The 21620-nt window shown below is 37.0% G+C and overlaps 1 protein-coding gene across 1 annotated transcript in view; it reads left to right on the top strand.

Annotated features, from left to right (window-relative positions):
- GDAP2 (ganglioside induced differentiation associated protein 2) overlaps positions 1-14370 on the top strand; it is a 72315-nt gene extending 57945 nt beyond the window's left edge. The window contains exons 13-14 of the mRNA XM_007461627.1: positions 9244-9387; positions 13806-14370. Of these exons, the coding sequence (XP_007461689.1) occupies positions 9244-9387; positions 13806-13853 (192 nt within the window). The 3' untranslated portion in view covers positions 13854-14370. The remainder of the gene's footprint in view (positions 1-9243; positions 9388-13805) is intronic.
- Positions 14371-21620: the final 7250 nt, after the last annotated feature.

Below are 21620 nucleotides of genomic sequence, written 5' to 3'. Positions count from 1 at the left end.
TAGTCTTATTTCATTGTTGTTTTTAATTCTAATTACTAGTTTAATTTTCTACCTTATGTGTTAGCCTGCCAGATCTCTGAGAGTTATTATATAGCTATCTTGCTCATAATTACATCCCTAATATCTAATCCTGCATCTTGATTTCATCAAGATATCTAGTCCTTTGGTCCTTTTACTTTTTCTGAAAATATCTTCTTTTTTTTTTTTAATCTTTATTTTTCTTCCCTATCCAGCCTAAAACTCATGTTCCATCACCTCAGCCACTCTTGTCAATAAATAACCTATGTCTAAAATAACCTATGACCTCTTACCCTTCCATCACACTTGCCCATCCAAGCCTGATCTTAAGCTATTCCATCATTCTGCTTTCTTCACTCCTGTATCTGGGTTGCTGAGCAGTGGTGGAGAAATCATAGAGCCATGTGAATTTGGGCTTCTCCGCAGACTCGTGGGGCATTCACTGCTGGCAGTCCTTTGATGCTTCACTGAACAGTGTTCCAGCATGGCTGTGTGCTCCCCTCAAGCTCTGTCCTATCAGCAGCTCCTCACTGCAACAGATTGCCCTGCCTCATTCTTAACTGAGAACATAGAAAACGTCACTGAGGAGCTCCCTTTCTTCTCCCTCCCACCCCAAACTTACATGCCATCTCTTCCTATCATTGCCTCTGTTTATTCTGTCACAGAAGTGTGTTCTTTCTTAATGAAGGGCAGTCTCTCTACCTGTGCTCTGGATCCCATAGTGATAATAGCTAAGCACTTACTGTGTGCCAGTTCTTCCCATGAGTTATCTTGTTTAAGCCTTATAATATATGGGACCATTGTCCCATAAATGGGACCACTGTCTACCCAGATGCCTAAGTCAGAAACAAGGGAGGCATCCTTGGGTACTTGCCTTACCTCATTCTCATCATATTGCATCACTTCTGTGTGCTTACTATTGTCCAATTCTATGCCTGTGTCTTTAGTCCCACTGCCTCTACTCTAGTTCATCCCACCATCATCTCTTACCTCAAAGGATGCAGCAACAACCTAATCAGTATTCACGTTGTCCTGCCTCCAGTATAGCACTGGTCCAGGTGCCTTTAGGCCTGCCTAGTGAAATTTTCTTATAATATTAATATAAGAAGCCAAAAATATTTCCTATTTACTATAGGGGCTTTTGCAGAAGTTTGCCAACCCCTAGTCTAGGCAAAGAAAAAAAGAAGAATCTGAATATATCAGTGCAGTTTGGAGAAAAGATGACTTATTATTTGGATGTAAAATCCCAGGATTTAGTGATTTATTAAATGAGTACAGGTGAGAGAAAGGACTGTGTCATCCATGACTCCCAGGTGTCATCAGATGTAGGGACCATGGATTGGGATGTAAATTTGAGAGCATCATCAGGTAAATAGAGCTTTAACTCTTTAAAAGTGTTAATGAATAAAATCACAGACTTAGACCAAAGAGGACAGCTAAACACAGAGCCCTGGGATCAGGGAAGGAAATCAAGAAGAAGTAATCAGAAAGCAGCAGGAGAACTAAGATTGGCTAATGCTGTGGAAGCCAGTGAATGGGAAAAGCATCAGAGATGGTAGAAATAGTTATTATTTTAAAGCACTATGGAGAAATTAAGTAAGATAAGTAGTGAAAAGTCCTCATTAAATTTCATAACTAAGATGAGTGAAGGCTTCAGTGAGAATGTTTTCCACTTTGGGATTTGTCACTGTTTACAAAATTGTTGTCTGTCATTGCAATACCATCTTTAAATTTTGCATGAAGTATTTTAATAATTCTTTTAAAAATTGCAGATTTCTTTTTGGTCCCTCAGTGTTAGAACAACACAGTAGAAAGTGCTGTGCTTATGGGAACACTGCTTGGCAAGGCCTAAAAAAAAAAGTAAAATGTGTGAACAGTCAATTAAATCACTTTGTCTTTCCTACTCTTCTTTCAGTTGAGTTCTGATTACATGGTCTTATCAGATAATATATTATTAACCTTCCTAACCTTTTTCCTTATTGGAAAAGTTAATTTTGTTACGCTCAGCAGGTGGCTAATTTTTTCTTTCTATAGCACATAAGGAAGAAGTGCTTGACTATTTCCCAAAATCTCATCATCCATTTATTTTTTTATTCATCCAGTAGCTACTGAAATTTTTTCTTTAATGGAGACAAACAGAAGAGTATGTCGGTTTTTAGTATGTCTTTTCAAGAATGTCTGCTATCCCCACTTGTACTCAGTGTTGTACTGGAGGTTTTAGCTAGTGTAATATGGCAAGAAAAAGAAGCAAAATGCATATAGATTTAGAAAGGAGTAAATAACGCTGTCTTGATTGTCATTAATAGATGACATGATTATCTATGTAGAAAACCCTATGGTATCCTCAGAAATGCTACTAGAACTGATGAGTAACTTTTAGCACAGTTTCAGGGTTTAAGATCAATATTCAAAAATCTATTATATTTATTAGCAAGAAACAAATTGAGATTTAAAAAGCAATATAATTTAAACTAGCATCAAAAATACCAAGTACTTAGGGATAAATATGACAAAAGATATGAAAGACTTGTATAATACACTGTACAAGTTATGTATACTGCAAAACATTAATGAGAGAAATTAAAGGAGACCTAAATAAATCAAGACATATACTGTATTTATGGATTAGAAAACTGAATACTGTTAAATTGTCAGTTCTTTCTAAAGCTATAGATTCAATTCAATCCCAGTCAAAATTTCAACAAGGTTTTTCTTGTAGAAATTCAATTAAAATGCAAAGAATCTAAAATAGCCAAAGCAACTCTGGGAAAGAAGAACAAAGTTGGAGGACCACACTACCTGCTTTCAATGCTTAGTCTAAAGCTACAGTACTCAAGACAGTGAGGTATTGGCATGAAGATAAACAGACACATCAATGGAGCACAATTAAGAATCCAGAAATAGATTCATGTATTTATGGATAACTGATTTTTTACAAAAGTGCAAAGTCAGGTCAGTGGAAAAAGGTTAGTCTGTTCAACAAACAATATTGGACCAATTAGATACCCATATGCCAAAAAAAAAAAATGAACTTTGATCTATATCTTGTATCACATAAATGTAAAACAAAACTTTTTAAACTTCTAGAAGAAAGTATAGGTGAAAAAGCTTTGTGTGACCTTGAGTAAAGCAAATATTTCTTAGCTACAACACCAAAAGCACAATCCATAAAAGAATTGAACTTTATTAGAATTTAAAACTTCTGCTCTTTTAAAGATAGCTAAGAGAATGAAAAGATCAACCACACAACCACAGCCTGAGAGAAAATCTTTGTAAATAAAAACATTTACCTGATAAAGGACTTATCTTTAGAATATATAAAGAAATCTCAAAACTTAATAATAAGGAAACAATTTAGAAATGGAAAAAAGATTTGTGCAAAATACTTCACCAAAGAAAATATACGATGGTAAATAAGCAAATGAAAAGATGTTCAGCACAATTACTTATTAGGAAAGTACAGATGAAACCAAAACGAGATATTACATTCCTATTAGAATGGCTAAAATTTAAAAGACTGTGTATCAAATGTTGGTGAGAATGTGGAAGAACTGGAACTCCCAAATAGTGCTGATCAGAACCTTAAATGGTATAGAAAGTTTGGAACACAATTTAGCAGCTTATTTAAAGAGTTAAACATACGCCTACTGTGTGATCCAGCCATTCCACTCATAGATACTCACCCAAAACAAATGAAAGCATATCTATTGCCTGTACACAAATGCTAATAACACTTATTTTTTATAGCCCCAATTTAGAAACAACCCATATGCTCATCACTGAGAGGATTGATAACCAAACTGTGGTATATCCATACAATAGAATACTACTCAGCAATAAAAAAAGAATGAACTGTTGATATATGCAACAACACAAATGAATCTCAACATATTTATGCTGAATAAAAGTCGCGTGTACATACCAGACGAGTGTCCATACTATGTAATTCCCTTCATATAAAATTCTAGGGAATATGAACTAATGTATAATTTTTCTACAGAAAGTAGAGCAGTGGTGACCTGTGGACAGGGAGGAGGGGCGGGAGGGAGGAGTTACAGGGGACCCTGAGAACCTGTAGGAGTGATGGGTATGTTCATTTTCTTTCTTTTTTGTTGTTGTTGCTGTTGTCGTTGGCTGCGCCGTGTGGCTTGCGGGATCTCAGTTCCCTGAGCAGGGGTTGAACCCGGGCCACAGCAGTGAAAGCCCGGAATCTGAACCACTGGGCCACCAGGGAGCTCCCAGTGTTCATCTTCTTGATTGGGATGACGGTATCATGGGTGTATACATAATGTCACAACTTAACAAATTTTATCCTTTAAATATGTGCAGTTTATTGTAAGTTGGGTATATCTTAATAAAAGTTTTTTTTTTTCCTTTTTTTAAACCACATGAGATGTCACTGCACTGCCACTAGAATGGCTAAAGTTTAAAAAACTGACAATACCAGATATTACTAATGATGTGGAGTAACTGGAATTCTCCTACAGTATAAGTCAGAATGTGAATTTCTGCGACCACTTTGAAAAAAGTTATGACAGTTTCTTATAAACTCAATATATACCTAGTCTGTGACCGAGCAATTCCAATACTAGGTATTTACCCAAGTGAAATGAAATATATGTGCATAAAAAGACTTCTACAGGAATGTTCACTGCAGCATTAATCACAGCAGCCAGTGGCTGCCAGCCAAGGTGTCCATCAGTAGGATTATGAATAATTAAACTCTGCTGTATACTTGGGATATTTCTTGGCAATAAAAGAGAACATAGATACTACTGATATACATAGCAGCATGAAGGAATCTTAAAAATGTTATGCTGAGTGAAGGAAGCCTTACATAAAAGAGTCATACTGTATAATTCCACTTATATGAGATTCTAGAGCAGGCAAAACTAATGCATGGTAGAAAAAAAATCAAAACAGTGTTTGCCTCTGGGAAGAGGGGCGTGAGGGAACTTTCTGGGGTGATGAAAATGTTTTGTATCTCAATAGGAGTTTTGCTAATACAAGTGTGTACATCTGTCTAACCAGCAAAAGTACGCTTAAAATCTGTATTTCATCGAATGTAAATTTTATAGCAAACTGAACGAACACTGAACTCTAGTTAAAGATATGAATGCTGTATTTGGGGAACGTTTACTGATGTCTGCAGTTTACTCTGAGGTGCAGCAAAAAAGTAAGATGGGTTAATAGATGCATAGAGGAACAGATAGATGGGTGATGAAGAAAACTTAAGGAAAATGTTAATGATCGTCTGAGTGATTTCTGTACCAGTGTTCCCTGTAAAATTCTTTCAACTTTAGTGAATGTTGGAATTTTCATCCAAATTATGAATTTTCATAATTTTTTTAATGGAAAAAAAACTTGTAACTTTTGTCACAAATTCAGACTTATCCGAAGAGTGTTCCTCTGTACCAGACTTACGAGAATACATAGCCACTGTTTGCTAAGATCTGACTTTAACCCCTCCTTCCCCACACAAGAGAGTCAGTGAATAGCTATCTTTCCCCCACTGCGACACCAATGGATAGACCTTACCAGAAATTTCAGTGTTAGAGGCACTAGCATTGGTTGTCACACCATTGGAATTGCTTCAGGTAGAAGTCAGTGCGAATGGTGGGTAGGCAGAGGCTGAAGAGCAGATGTATGAAGTGAAAGCCATTATGTTACCTTTCATAATATTTGGGGATGGAGAAAATGATGGAGGATTGAGAAAATAAAACCCATGTGTAATGAAATCCACCATTATTTTATACTAAATTGAAAACTGTAAATGGAGTGGTTGTAATTATAAAATAATGAGGTGAAATCAAGGGATAATAAAACAATAGAATCACTGTCCTGATTTCCATACTTCTCAGATCTTTTCCAGGGCACTCCACCCAACGTGGTAAGTTGACTGCTCATATAAATCACTACTCTTTTTCTTTCTTGAAGTTCAGTAATAGAACGTGAACTAATAGTATTTAAACCCACTGTTGATTCTGGCTCTAGTAGATGACTTAAGTGCATACATGTGTGAACAGTCTTTTCCTAGTTTATGTTGTCTTGTGATCCCATGTTCTTGGCTGTGCATTTGTGAATAATTGGATGAAAGAATTTCTAGCATTCACAGAATATCATAGCAGCCTTTTTTTCAAATTTTTAATTCAGTTTTTTAAAATAGATACTGAGTAAAGCAAGTTTACCTAAATAAATGTATATCTATGACTTACGTTGTAAATAATTAAAATTATGTTGTAAATAATTGAAAATTAAAAGCTGAGCTACATAAAAATAAAATGAAAAAAACTGAAGACAGTGCTCTTGGGTCTCCCTGAATGGAAAACTTGTAACTGGGTTTCCACTTCTGTCTACTTTGAGTAATTTTCTCTTGCTAATGCCTAAAGAATGTAAAGGAGATAATGGGAGAAAATGCAACAGAGAAATGTGTTTGTCTTTCAAAGAGTGTGTGCCTAAGATCACTGCCCATTCTTCCCCAACCCAGCCTTCTCTTTGAATTTACCACCACCAGCTCACCGTGTCAGTACATGCAGCATAGTCAAGAGTCCTTTCATAGAACTGTATAACTAAGAGGGACTTTAAAAATCACTGAAGTCCAACTTGCTCGTTTTGTAGATGAAGAGACTGAGGCCCAGATTGAAGTACAACTTGTTTTTGTAGAATGAAGGAATATTCGACCATCCCTAAATAGTACTAAAGTAGTAAGTCCAGAAAGTATTTGTTAATTCTCTCAACACATATTGAATTGCTTACTTTTCATGTTGAGCATTAGTTAGACCCTGTAAATCCCTATAAATATGGTATTGAAGAAGAGAATCCCCACACGGGGGAATTTAGTCTATTGAGAGAATCAGCTGCTACCACACAGAGTGTCAGTTATGTAGTAATACGAGTAAACACGGTGTTGTTGGAACACTTAGAGGGAAGCTGCTTCTCCAGCTTTGGCTGGAGTGTAGGTACTCAGTGAAAGCTCCCTCACAGAGGTGAGTTCTGACCTGAACTCTGAAGGACAGTTCTTAGCCAGGCAAAGAATTGAGGAAAAGGGTTTCAGGACTAAACGAGCAGCCTGTAAAAAGGTCCTGAGGTAAGAGACAGTGGAACACAAATACCCTGTGTAGTCCCTTCTAGTTCCGTAATTTTATACCTTTTTCCACGTAGCACAGCTCCTTGCCTGTGATAGGTATTCATGTTTCTTTGGGCCATTCATTGCATTTAGTACTTTTTGCCTTAAGAAGTTGTTGTTATTATGCTTATAAACTGGCTCCTTTTCTAGAGTCTAAGCCCCCATTAGAGGAATGGCCAGGTCACTGTTACCCTGTATCACCTACAGCTGTGCCCAATGCTTAGCACATAGTAGATTCCCAGTAGATGTGTAACTCCTTGCACAGTGTATCTCCTGACATCCGCAAGGTTCTTCTCTATTCTGACTCTACAATCTTTATTTTCTTAAACTCTTCCTAGAATCTCTAAAATCTCCATGGTCTCTCCGTAGCTCTTACTAGTTTATCAGCTAACTGGTTGTAGAGCCCCTAATCTAGTTTGCAGAAGTTTGTATCAATTAGGTATATAACAGCATGTGCTTTGAAAAAAAAAAAAAAAACTGATGTCAAAAACTGGGGATTGGAGTGTAATTAAGTGACAATCTAATCTGATTTAAATTAACTCACTTGGTTCTAGAAAGGCCAAGTACCTCCCGCCCCCTCCACCGCCCTCCAAATAAGCTTGGTAAGATGAGAGGATACAGAGGGTAATGTTAATATCTGAGGCCTTATAACAGTCATTGGTAGTATAGCCGAAATAGATTAGTGAGCCAGGCCATGAAACTCAGTATGAAATAGGCCTTATCTTCATTCATTCATTCTTTTTCAAATACTTGAGAATGCATGGTCTGTCTGTACCTTCTAAAACTTTAGACTATTCTATGATTGTCTGCCAAGTACTAGGGAAATTATAGAAGTGAATATAAGAAACTACTTATATTCCTATGAAGTAAGATAAGCGCTATAAATGGGATTTAAACATAAGGTTATGTGAATTCAGTAGAGGGGATAATCTGTTCGGAGCTGTAAGGGAGAAATAATGGTAGAGATGAGTCTCTACCGAGTCTTGGAAATTTGGATAAGATTCTGATAGAGATAAGTGTAGTGTTGTCTCTGTTATTCCATGCCTTTTCTCATAAGTAGGTATGAAGACAGTATGTTGTATTAGGGACCAGGAATATGTGAAAGGTTTGGAGCAACCACTGGAAAACATGATAGGGTGTCAAAGAGAAATTTAAAAGATGATTGGCAAGTGCCCAAAGTGGCATGTACTGTATTTATAATGTACCCAGTTATATACTGGAATGTACTATACCAGTGCACTGAGAATTCATATGCATATGTTACCTTCTTCTGTAAATAAAATGAGGATAGCATTTGGTATGAGGTAACATTGTACCTACCTCATAGAACTGTTGTATAAGCCGTTGGTAAACATGACTAATTATGATTGCCAGTTTGGATAGATGAACAAGAATTTGTAAATTCTAGCTATTGCCTAGCTCATGCCAGTATAGTTGGCTATCAAGAATTCTCTCTTTTTTTGGAACCAACAAATTTTGCAGACTAGCTTTTATAGGAAGATTGCAATGTCATGAAGTGAAATGAGCAAAGGTGGCTCCACGTCTACAGAAGATTCACTTTGACTGAGAAAGAGACTGCATGCCAAGTGTCAACAGAAAAATAAATGTCTCAAAACTTGGCAAAAATTTTCAGTCTCATTTGAAGTAATGAAAAGAGTTTATGAGATTTGGAGATGTTAACCATTTTCAGAGTACCAGTGAATCAGTTCTTCCATCAGATAATGCAGTGATTTTGACCACAGCCACAGTAAGAAGCATATTATGTTACATCCCAACACATGACATGCACTGGAGCACATAGACATGTAACAGAAACTGAAGCTTCATGAGACAAAGCTCATCTTGCTACATTCCCTAGTCATTGTTGCTCTAGCATGTTTCTTTTTGTTGTTTTTAATACTGTTCACAATCCACTAAACTGATTGCATAATCCACTGATGCACTACAACCTGTACCTTGAAAAACACTGCTTATTACAAGATTTCTTTGATATCAGTTTCAATTTTGAAATAGTTTTTATCTAGCATAAATTTTCAAAATCGTGTATATTTCCAATTCAGGCCACCAGCTTAAATTATTTTTTTTCTTCTATTAACCAGGTATCAACATGGTTTTTTACCACCTTTTCTGTCTCAGGACTGAAGGACAAAATCCACCATGTGGACAGCCTCCACCAGCTGTTTTCTGCCATCTCGCCAGAACAGATCGACTTTCCTCCTTTTGTCCTTGAATATGATGCCAGGGTAAGAAGTACCAGGAATTCTCCCTTACCTGGTGTATTATCTTAACTCTTTTATAGTGCAAGTGCGTCTGAGCACATCATCTTTTCATTGTAAGATGATAATGCAATTACTGTGTTTTAATAAACTTGATAGTATCGTTTGACATTCTTTTCCTATGGTAACTTTAGGAAAATGCTTGGTTCTAAGGGGGGCGCCTTTCCCCCAGTAAACTTTTCAATGGGAAATATTTCTGCTGTAGGTTTATAGCCAATCCTTGGTTGTACTGTCAGTTTTCCACCACCTTTGAGACACACCTCTCCCTAATTTTGTTAAGACTGAATGGCTTTTCATCTACATAAATAGAGCCAGAAGAATCTGTTGGTGCCCGACATTTTCAGCGTTAATTTTAAGCCAGGTCGTCTATCCTAGTCTTTACCCTATGAGAAGTTTCATTTTGCTAAAAGTTTGTATGTGACAACCAATACATTATTCCTTACAGATACGTTTATAAATCTATTAAACACTAAGAAAGGACTACTCTAGAATTTCATCAAAGCTCTATTCCATTGTACTTATTCACACTATCACTTTAGTAGTTAAAAACAGAGAAGTAAGTAACACGCTTGGCCAAAAGGTTATCAATTGCCTTATTTAATTATTGTTGATTGCATATTTTTATGCATGAATCAGAGAATATATTTGCAGGTTATATTAAGCTTAAAATGAATTATTCTTCCTTAATTATTGTACAACATATGTACAGTAAAGTAAATATCGTACAAGACATTTTCTCTCTAACATTTCTACGACTTCAGTTATGATTTCTGTTACACTTTATGTGAAGAGCAAAGTATTTAATGTGTTCTAATGGCTAACAAAATGTCATGTTTTGCTTTTGCACAAAGAGGATTTGTAATTGGAGTCGCTGGATCATAAATACAAAGATTGTTGAATATATGGGAGGCAGAAAAAAGAGCGTCTGGCTTTATTTCTTGCAGATTGCTAGAGCAGAAAATTGCCTTATTATTTTTTTGAACTATATATCACTCTTCTTAATATTTAAAGAAAAATGGATAGCTGGAAATGTGAAAGGCACTGAAAGATATTTTGATACCAAAAATTTGGAATGATGATTCAAAGCTAATGTCCAGATTTACCGATTTATTTTCTGGTGTAGAAATATGTAAGTTAGGATGTATTGGTTAGAAAACCCAAAAGAGCAGGGGTTTTTTTGGGTTTTGTTGTTGTTGCTTTTTTGCGGTACGCGGGCCTCTCACTGTTGTGGCCTCTCCTGTTGCGGAGCACAGGCTCCCGTTGCAGAGCACAGGCTGCGCAGGCTCAGCGGCCATGGCTCACGGGCCCAGCCGCTCCATGGCATGTGGGATCTTCCCGGACCGGGGCACGAGCCCGTATCCCCTGCATCGGCAGGCGGACTCTCAACCACTGCGCCACCAGGGAAGCCCCAAAAGAGCAGTTTTTAAGCCAACATGTTTTCTATATACTTAAGGGCCTACAAAGCAGGCTATCATTAAATATCAACACCACACTCAAGCTTGGTTTTGTTTTTTTGTTCTGTGTGTGTGTGTTGTTAGTGTTTTTTCTTAATATTTTGTATATCAAATACAGGCCTAATTAATAATGTGATTAATCAAAATGAAATAAAATAACCTACAATCTAACAGGTCACTGGATCATCTTTCTGTACCTGTATTAGAGCTTTCTAACTGAGATATCAGGCCATCTATATATAAAGGCCAAAGAGAGGAATAAAAAGAGGAAAGAAACAGAAGAAGCTGTCAGGAGATGATGTGGAAAGGACAGGCAGAGGGCAGATCCCTAAATACACTGCAGCTTTGCACATTATGCTGCGGTACTTTGGCTCCTTCGTAGTTGGTGGGGAGTGTTGAGCAAGGGAGAACTGCCATTGTGTTCCTGTTTAGAAAGATGGCTAAAGACACAGTGTAGAGAGGGACCAGACAAGGGTAAAACTTGAGGCAAGGAGACAAATAAGAGGCTGTCAGAGGAAGCCAGAGGAGAAATGAGACTAGAGCCAGGCAGTGGTAGTGGTAATGGCAAGGGTTTGAAGATCTTAGAGATAGTTAGAAGTAGACGTTTTAGGGAATAGAATCCACAGCATTATGGTGACCTGAGCAGCCAGCCATTGGGAGGAATGAAGGAGGAAAGAAGCCTGAGGTGACTAACAAAGTTTCTGCTTTGGGAGACTTGGAGAATGGTGTCGCCACCATCCCAGAGAGGCAATTTGGAGGAAGAGCACTGCGGGCAGGAGGGGGCGGGGTGCTTGGAGAAAACAGACAGGTGGTCTGTTGAGTTTGTGTCACACTAGGTTTGAGGTGCCCCACGGGACAGTGAGGTGAAAGGCTAGAAGGTGGTTGGATAGTACCTTGTAAAGAAAAGTTTTCCTTTGCTAGAAAGAATTAAAAATATGATTAGAGAAAAGGAAACGAGTGTAGAGTCGGTCAGTTTTATTACCATATTCAAGTGTGCTTTGCCCATAGTCCTTTACTTGGTGAAGGTATGACGTGGTTGGTTGTTGGCAGTGAGCTTCTGTTTTTCTGGGTCTTATGTGACTTAGTGACATAAATTTTATAGGATTAAAAGGAACCTTTGGTGGTAATTAGAAGGTAATTTTTGTCTATCTAGATCAAAATGGTACTGAGACCATTTCAGAAAGGGAGCTATTCGGCACTCTTACAGTCAAAGAAGAGAGTGTAGAGATTTACCTGGTAACAGTTCTTCAAAGTTCTGTGATTGTTCCCAGAAATAGAGAAAGTATTCGATTGCTCGGCAGTCTCTTCCACAGTGTGAGACTAATATAAAAGCTTTATTTCATAGCATTAAGAATTAGATTTTACCTTCTTACTTTATCACAATTTAATGTAGATACAGGAAGCCTAGAAAAATACCGTAGTGGAATGGAATGGAGAAATCTTAAAGATGGATCGTGAACCATTTCTTTTCAGTTGAACTTCAGGATAGATTTCTCTCTTCAGGCATGTTTCTTAAGCATAGCTTCTATGCATATTGAGGATACTGGAGTGATTAGTTTAACAGATCCTGGTAGGAAATTCTAAAATACAAAAAAATTTTTTTTCATTAATTTTTGTGAAGTATCCTAAAATGTAGCCAATCTTTAGATTTGTTTCTACTGAATTTTTTTTTTAACCTGGTCAGATGTATAATCAGAAAGTTAAAAAAAAAAAAAAGAAAGAAAAGAAAAAAAGAAGAAAGTAAGTTTTCCTAGATATTCTCTTGTTTTCCTGGTTATGGTCCCAGGATCAATTTCTCCTCCAGAGCATCTGCTCTGAAGAATGGCAGAGCTTTTGATTCACTTAGTCACTTAAATAACATTTAACTGCCTATTATGTTCAAGACTGGATAGATTTAATGCTCCATAACTATAATGTAAATATGCCATAAAGCAACACTGTTTTCATCCTACCTTTCATTCTCCATATCTAACTATTATCTTACATTAATGTTAAGCATTTTTTGTTTATGGTTTACTGGAAAACAAGTTACTTGTCAAAGAAATACTTTGCTAAATAACAAGAAATGAATCTTAAGTCTCATAAATGTAATTTTGGGTCTATCTACCATAAAGCTAACTGTCTTGATTTTTATAAGATAAAGTTAGCCAAAATAAGGTCAAAAAATTTCCTTACACTGATTTATTGCTTTCTACATTTGACATTAAAGTTCTAGCATTGAATTCTCCACCTTGATCTTGAATGCCCTAAAAACTCTCAGTGTTAAAAGCCTCGCCACTCAGGCATGTCATGGAGAGACTCATTTCTGCCAACACAGTTAGTTGTAATTATTAAATTCCTTGATGATGATTTTTGTTTCATAACTCAAAGATTCGGCACACAACAAGACAACACAGCCTAACAAAAAATTCACTTTGTTAAAAAGCAGAAACTAACACACCATTGTAAAGCAATTATACTCCAATAAAGATGTTTAAAAAAAAAAAAAGAATCTGGGCTTTAGATTTGGATAGACATGGATTTAAAATTCAGGCTCTCCTGGTTGCTGTCTTGGTGACCTAAGGTGAGTTATGCCATCTGTGTGATCCTTAGTTTCCTGTTCTGTAAAATGAGGATGTTACCTACTTCGTGGCATTATGTTGTGAGGTTATAAAAGGATAATGAAAGAAAAGTGCTGGTTAAGTGGCATATAGAATGTTCAATAAATGGTAATATTTTTAAATATCATCATCCTGATTACCTCTGCCTACATTATACCAACTCTGACTGACTCCAGTGGAACTGCTCTGTTGGCTTGAGGGCCTGCTCAGGGCCAGGCATGTGCTAGACATTTTCCATACGTTAGATCATTGGCTCTAAATCCCTTTCTTTTACATTCCCAATTACATTGATCTTATTTTTTAATGTTCTTGTCTTTTTTTCTTTCTGCAGGAAAATGGGCCTTATTATACATCTTATCCCCCATCACCAGATTTGTGACCTGCTATCTTTCAGTGCTGCTGGTTTCTAAGGACACCACTTTCTCCAGAGATCACTACCTATTGAAGTGATATTCATTTTTGCTGTACAGCTCCAGAGAGCCTTTTGTCCCCACCTCTCTGGTATTTTTTTATTGACTGTATATTTTCTAGCACATAAGCAATCTGAAAATGGTAGGCCATTCTGAACTGTGCACTTATTTTAAATTTGTATATTTGTATCAAATGAAAATGTTCACTTTTCGAGGGTGGTTAATAGAAATTGGGGAGCAACTTTTGAGTATCTTCAGTTTCCTGAAAGGACACTGGATTCTCCATTAGACAAGCCACAATATTGTTCACATCATCTCTTTAACATTGCACGCTTTCTTTGTGTACTCAAGTGTTTCTCGAAATATATAGAACCAATGTATGCTGACTGGATGTATTGTTTGCTTCAGACCCTGGCATTACGTTTTATACAGATAATTCAGTTATGATGAAAGAGAATTGTCTGGGATCAAGGATATAGAAATGTATCTGATCAAAAACATCAAAATCATTAGCAAAATATAGGTCTTAGAATTTTACCGCACCAGTGAAGACCGAGACTTAAGGACTAAAGTTCCTTAGATGGTATGTTTTAAGATTGTCACTGTTCTGGTCTCAACAGTGGGGGAAAACAAGAAGACTGTTTCTTCAGCCTTTTTCCTATCATCATAGATGGTTTGGTCTCCTTAGTCAACAGGACTGCACATATTAGTACTCTTAAGTGGAGGGCGTCTCCTAAGATGCCATCAATGAGTGTTAGAGTGCCGCTTTCCCAGAATCATGAATGATTTTGTTTGGCTCTTAGGTCTACTTTCTCTAAGGACATTTCCTAGCAGTGTGTCTTGAGTTGCCTACATCAAAATGAAGGAAGTGTGTTGCAGTGAACAAAATTCCAGACCACTTTTGCAACTCAGGCTCTATTTGTGCTTTAGCTTGAATAAAAATTAGAATTATGCTACCTACCTCACAGAGGTATCATGAGGATAACATTTAGAAAGGGCTTTTGATGTCTTTGGATGAAAAATGCTAGGAGAGTTTGTGTGGTAGGGTGTCTTTAGTTAGTTTTTAAATGATAACAGATAACCTTGAGGGAGTGCAACAAGGCACTCCTCTTGTCTTTGGCACCTTTTGAGTGATTTCCCTTTTCTTGGGACAACAGCTGTTAGTGCAAAATGTCAACCCTTAGGACCTCCCTCCTACTTTGTCCAGAATGTCTTCTGTCCTACTCCTCTTCCAGTGCTACACTTTAACAAGAGGCATATGTTAGCCATTTTAAACATTACTTCTTGGGCTTCCCTGGTGGCGCAGTGGTTGAGAGTACGCCTGCCGATGCAGGGGACACGGGTTCGTGCCCTGGTCCGGGAAGATCCCACATGCCGCGGGGCGCCTGGGCCCATGAGCCATGGCCGCTGAGCCTGTGGGTCCGGAGCCTGAAAACATTACTTCTTGAATTAAGGTCAAACCATTATCATTTCCATAAGGATTTCTTCATATTCCTTTTGATTCCTACATTCACTCCCCATCTCCCTCACCCCATCATGTACACTGGCAGTTCGGAGAAGAAAAAGTAGAACTCCTGTTCTAATGTGCTCAGGATTGGTACTTCCAAGGGTCCCACTCCCCTATGTCCAAATTAATTCTTCAATGGAGATAAAAGAAACATATTTCTTCATTTATGCCAGAGAACCACCCCCATAGTTGTGTTAACCCCATCCTCTATCTTCCCATATAAACAAGAAGGGGCTTTACATTTCTCAGATAAGCAGTCTTATCTTTTGCATGTAATGGACACATTTGCTTTGTACCAGAAATCAAAACCACTTGTTCCTTACATACGCTTACTTGTTAAGGACTTCCTGTTATGTTCCCTAGGTCATCAGGTCTAGGCAGCCAGTCAAATGTCTGGTATTAAGCTTCATCTCAAACAGTACTCCTTTCATCCCTTGAGCCTTGACCTTTAGAAATGTGAAAAATTAGCTTCATCTTCTCCAGTCCATTGTTAGATCATATATGAGGTGTTATTTCACTAGGAGCAGTTGTAGAAATATGCCATCTTTTCTCTGTTAAAGCTGGACTTGGCTACCTCACGTTGGCATCTGGCCTGAATCATTTCCTCTATAGATAATAGAGGGTGCAAGCTACTTTACTATTTGAAAGGGAGCAAATTTTACAATTTCTTATAGGCAATAATTTTGAAAGGATGTCCCTTTGGTATATTCACAGCAGTATATTAATGATCAGTAACACAAGCAAGAATGTTCAATTGCTGTCCTAGGGTGTAAAGGTAGTATGGGACTATGTACATATCAACTGCATTTTATAATTTAATGGTGACTAAAGATAAGGTTGCTCTGCTCAGTGAAACTGAATTTGGTGTGGGACCAAGTTCATGCTTTTATAGCTGTCTGAAGTGTTATGTAATGAAGGTCTTTCAACGTACTAAATCCTAGGAGGGGAACATAGTGACCTTGATATTGAAATGATAAAGTAATGTTCACTATATATCTGCCTTTTTCAGAAGTTTGGATAGTGTGGGTAACACATACCACCTTCAAGGACCCATTAGAGGGAAGATAAAGGGGTGGAGATGACCACTAGCATCTGATGTTAATTCAGAGCACCCTCAAGTCCTTAATTTAGTTAAACTTTGGTCATGCCAAATGCTAGTTGAATTGAGGAAGAAACTACTTACAAAATATTAATTCATTAATTAGTTCTTGTAAGACATAATATGAATTATAGAACAAGTATGTTTCTTGCTTCAGCATATATTTGGATTCTTAATTAATCTATATTTACTTTATTATATCTTGATAGCAAAAATGACCTCTTGAAAAAAACTCAGTATTTATTAGACTCTTAAACCTTAGAGACCAAGTGGTTGATATTTTAAAGATTTTCTTTAATATATATCTTATTTCATCGGCTGGTGCTCTATTATATTTATTTTTTGCAAAGTAATCCATCTGCAGTAGTTGGAGACTAATTAACAGGATTTTAAAGTATTTTTGCTAGCATAAATGGATGTAGATTTTTGATCAAATATCTGAAATTTAAAATGATTAAAATATCTCCCATTTCTAGAGAGAGATGAGTGTAATCACTGTATTAGAAAAACATGGCTTGTCTATTTCTGCCTGTCTTCTGTTTGCCTAGATATTGTTCAGTAAATTCAAACTGTAGGTAATGGTTTAACCTTTTCTTTGCAGCAGTTCATAGGAAAGCAAGAAAGTGTAGTTAGGTGCTAAAAATCACTCTGTGTTTCCCCTGGTACATTGTGTATGTATGTATATAGAGTTTAAATTGCTTAATATATGAACAGAAATGATTGGAATTTGAAGTACTGGAAAGAGAAGAATTGTATGGTTCTAGGAACAGGGATTGACTATAATAAGGACCGAAAGGACTGCAAGATAGCATGTAGACCTCTAAAATTGGAGCTAGCCAGTGAGTTTCAGATTGTGGTTCTCTTAAGTTATGGTCACCATAATCAACATGCATTAGAGTGTTTCACCTGTACTAGTGCTAAAACTAAAAATATTGCTATTTCCTGAGACCGTGAAGGGTAGAGGAGAGTTCTACCTGTAATCTAAATCGTACATAAACCCAGAGATTATAAGGATTGCCTAATAGGTCTAACCATGTATATGTATATGTATACATATTTACATATATATTTATGTTTATACACAATAATCTGCTTTGCTTTACATTCTTTGAATGTGGTTTAAATGGCCTATAAGTAGAGAACATAAAACAATAAATAGCCTAGTTTAAGCTTTGATTCTACCAAAATCACCCTTGAACAGATGATATCAATGTCATTTTAAATATTAGTGGCTCTCTTGGATATTAGTTGTTAACTTTGTTTCTGTGCTTCCAAGAACAGTATCTTTAAATCTTTTTAAGTAAATACAACATGACTTAAATGTTTAGGGCCTCTGAGTTCAAGAAGAAAAGCAGAGATATTCTCTAGGTGAATTACACTGACAAAATCATAAGTGGTGAATGTGATCTATTTTTGTTGAACAGTTAACACTAATACATTTCGTATACACAGTCATACTTTTTTTTTGGTAATGTGTTTTGTTAGTATAAGCACACAGTCATCATAAACTGAGCCAAGACTTTGGCAAACCAGATGTTGTGGGCCAAAATATTTAAATAAGAGCTTAACATATGTAAATTATTTTAATTGCTATTGGGCAAAGGAGACCTAACAAAGTTTTGATTGATGTGATCTTAAAACTTGTTTATTCAAAATTCAGAAAGTTTTTATGAATATTTTGCACTTAAAAATATTCTTTGTTCTTTCTGAATTAGAAGTTAGGTCCCTTTTAAAGAGTCCCACCCTATTACACATACAGCCATTAAGAACCGGTTAGAGGGCTTCCCTGGTGGCGCAGTGGTTGAGAGTCAGCCTGCCGATGCAGGGGACGTGGGTTCGTGTGCAGGTCCGGGAAGATCCCACATGCCGTGGAGCGGCTGGGCCCGTGAGCCATGGCGGCTGAGCCTGCACGTCCGGAGCCGGTGCTCCGCAACGGGAGAGGCCACAACAGTGAGAGGCCCGCATACCAAAAACAAAAAACAAAAAACAAAAAACAAATAAACGGTTAGTAAGATGGTAATGTTTATACTGAACCCCAGGATAGGACAGTCTTTTTTGGCCATTTACACCCGGCATTTCTCTAATCACCAAAATTAGCCTACAGAGCAGTTCAAAATGCAGTGAATTTTATTGTCGACCATCTATCTCTATGGAGATCTAGACTAGTGCTTCTCAAACTTTAATGTGCATATATTAAATCAGCTGGGAATATGTTAAACCAGATTCTGATACAGTAGGTCGGGGTGGAGCCTGGGACTCTGTTTCTTTCTTTTTTTTTTTTTTTGTGGGGGGAGGCCATGCCACAAGGCATGTGGGACCTTAATTCCCTGACCAGGGCTCGAATCCACGCCCCCTGCATTGGAAGCGTGGAGTCTTAACCACTGGACCTCCAGGGAAGTCCCCAATTCTCCGTTTCTAACAAGCTCTTAGGTAGTATCAATACTCTTGGTTCCAAGACCACACTTAGAGTAAAAGAGCCTAGACCATATTTAGCTTCCATATTTTCCTTGTTTCCAGTAAAGCAGACAGAACTATCAGTGTAATTCCTCACACATACCTCATCTCATTTAATCCTCTTACAAATCCTGTGAGATAGGTAGTGATAGAGGTTAAATGCTGCTGAAGCCCAAACATACAAGCAGCGCAGTGTAGGCCAGTGTTTCTCAAAGTTGAATAATACACATTCCCTTTTTTTTTTTTTTTTTTTTTTTTTTTTTTTTTTTTTTTTTTTTTTTTTTTTTTTTTTTTTTTTTTTTTTTTTTTTTTTTTTTTTTTTTTTTTTTTTTTTTTTTTTTTTTTTTTTTTTTTTTTTTTTTTTTTTTTTTTTTTTTTTTTTTTTTTTTTTTTTTTTTTTTTTTTTTTTTTTTTTTTTTTTTTTTTTTTTTTTTTTTTTTTTTTTTTTTTTTTTTTTTTTTTTTTTTTTTTTTTTTTTTTTTTTTTTTTTTTTTTTTTTTTTTTTTTTTTTTTTTTTTTCGCAGTCCGCGGGCCTCTCACTGTTGTGGCCTCTCCCGTTGCGGAGCACAGGCTCCGGACGCGCAGGCTCAGCGGCCATGGCTCACGGGCCCAGCCGCTCCGTGGCATGTGGGATCCTCCCGGACCGGGGCACGAACCCGCGTCCCCTGCATCGGCAGGCGGACTCTCAACCACCGCGCCACCAGGGAAGCCCCCACACCCCCTTTTAATATGGAAAAATTCTGTTAGCTCCTCAGGTTTTGTTTATTATAATGTTACCTAACTATATATGAACATAAAGTTACATGTAAATGCCTTATGCTTATAGCTCTCGCACAACTATAAAACCAAAAGAAGTTTACAGATCAGACACAAGCAAAACTATAAAACTAATACAGTTTAGAATAACAGTAACTAAGTATGATGGATGATGATGTTTTGCCAAAACGAAGCAGCAACATGATTATGGTACTGAGTACTGTAATACAGGTTCTTCTGTGTTTAGCATGCAACTACTACCATGTGCTGTGTGGTAACTCAGTTCTCCCACTCTTTTTCTCTGTTCAAACTATTACTTAAATTCATTTAGCACATAATGACGTTATTTGGTGTTCATCTAGCTTGAATGCGTCATTTCCCTTATATTAAGTTATCCTCTGTTCTCCATAAGCTTTCCACAACTAAAGCAGAACCCGGCTTTAACTTTCAAGTAAAGACAAATGCAAACCTAGTCACTGAAACATTCTGGCAATATTTGGTTTTAAGGTAGTTATCCAGATAATTCAGAACATGAATAGTAATTTTTTAGAATTTTCATCAACATGAAAAATGTCTAATTCTCATAGTAAACTCGTGGATCTCCCAGCCCGCAAACACATACACAGGCTCTTAATTCCCCTTTCTCCTTCTCTGTCTCTCTCCCTCCCAACAAGGATTTTTCATGGTGTTTAATAGCATTGGTCCTTTGGCTTCTGACACACCTGGGTTCAGGCATGTTTCTCAACATTTTCTGAACCTCACTGTTTTCAGGTATTATTCAGGGATAATAATACTCATTGAATAATTAAGAGAAATAAATGCAGTCATGTTAGTAAAGCATGCATAGTAAGTGTTTATAAATGGTATCTACCATAGCTTTGATTAGAAATAATAATAACTACCATTTGAGGACTTACTATGTGCCTTCAACTTTGCTAAACTCTTTATATATGTTATCTTATATATTGATTTATAGGATTGGGGTTCAAATCCAAGTCTGACTCCAAAGCTCATGCCCTTAAAAAAATAATCTAATATAGAACATCAACTTAAGTTGCTTATTTAAAAAGTTATTTAATGTTAAATTGTATTTTCTCAAAATTTTTGTTATAAAATTAATGATGTTTCTCTGGAGGGGAAATGACTAAGGTTCCTTTTAACGATTGTGTGATGTGCTGATAATCAAATTGACACAGAATAAATGTAGATTTCTTTTAAAGGCTGTCATGCTAGGTTGTGGTCCAGTGAAGAGATACTAGGGCCATTAGGCTCCACTTGTGCATTATTGTTTTCTTGCACATTTAAGGTCTATAACTAATGGTAGCATGAGATTCTCACTGAATCTTAATATAGCTTTTTAGCAGAAAAATAATTTCCCCCCCACCAGTATTATCCTGGTATTCCTTGATAGTCTGAGAAATAATATGCAACTTAATTTTCACCTGTGAAACATATTTTCTTTTTTTTTTGCGGTACGCGGGCCTCTCACTGTTGCGGCCTCTCCCGCTGCGGAGCACAGGCTCCGGACGCGCAGGCTCCGCGGCCACGGCTCACGGGCCCAGCCCCAGCCGCTCCGCGGCATGTGGGATCTTCCCGGACCGGGGCGCGAACCCGCGGCCCCTGCATCGGCAGGCGGACTCTCAACCGCTGCGCCACCAGGGAAACCCTGTGAAACATATTTTTAAAAATTGTTCTAACTGTCCTTTAAAATAGTTTCTAGTAAGTCTATCATTTCCTAGTTTCCTGTTAAAAAAAAATCTGGACTTTTGAAAAATGAACATGCATACCTGTTGGCTGGGTTTTTTAATTTTTTATTTATTGGTTAGCTTTTTTCTAATTAGGTGTTGGGAGAAAATACCAGGAGGGAGTTGTAGGAACTCATCATTTATTAACAAAGATAGTATGTAGCAAATTAAAATT

The sequence above is a fragment of the Lipotes vexillifer genome, unplaced genomic scaffold, assembly GCF_000442215.2.
Source record: "Lipotes vexillifer unplaced genomic scaffold, Lipotes_vexillifer_v1.1 scaffold858, whole genome shotgun sequence".
Lineage (NCBI taxonomy): Eukaryota > Metazoa > Chordata > Mammalia > Artiodactyla > Lipotidae > Lipotes > Lipotes vexillifer.
The sequence above is the reverse complement of the archived record's forward strand: the minus strand, read 5'-3'. Positions and strand labels throughout refer to the sequence as shown.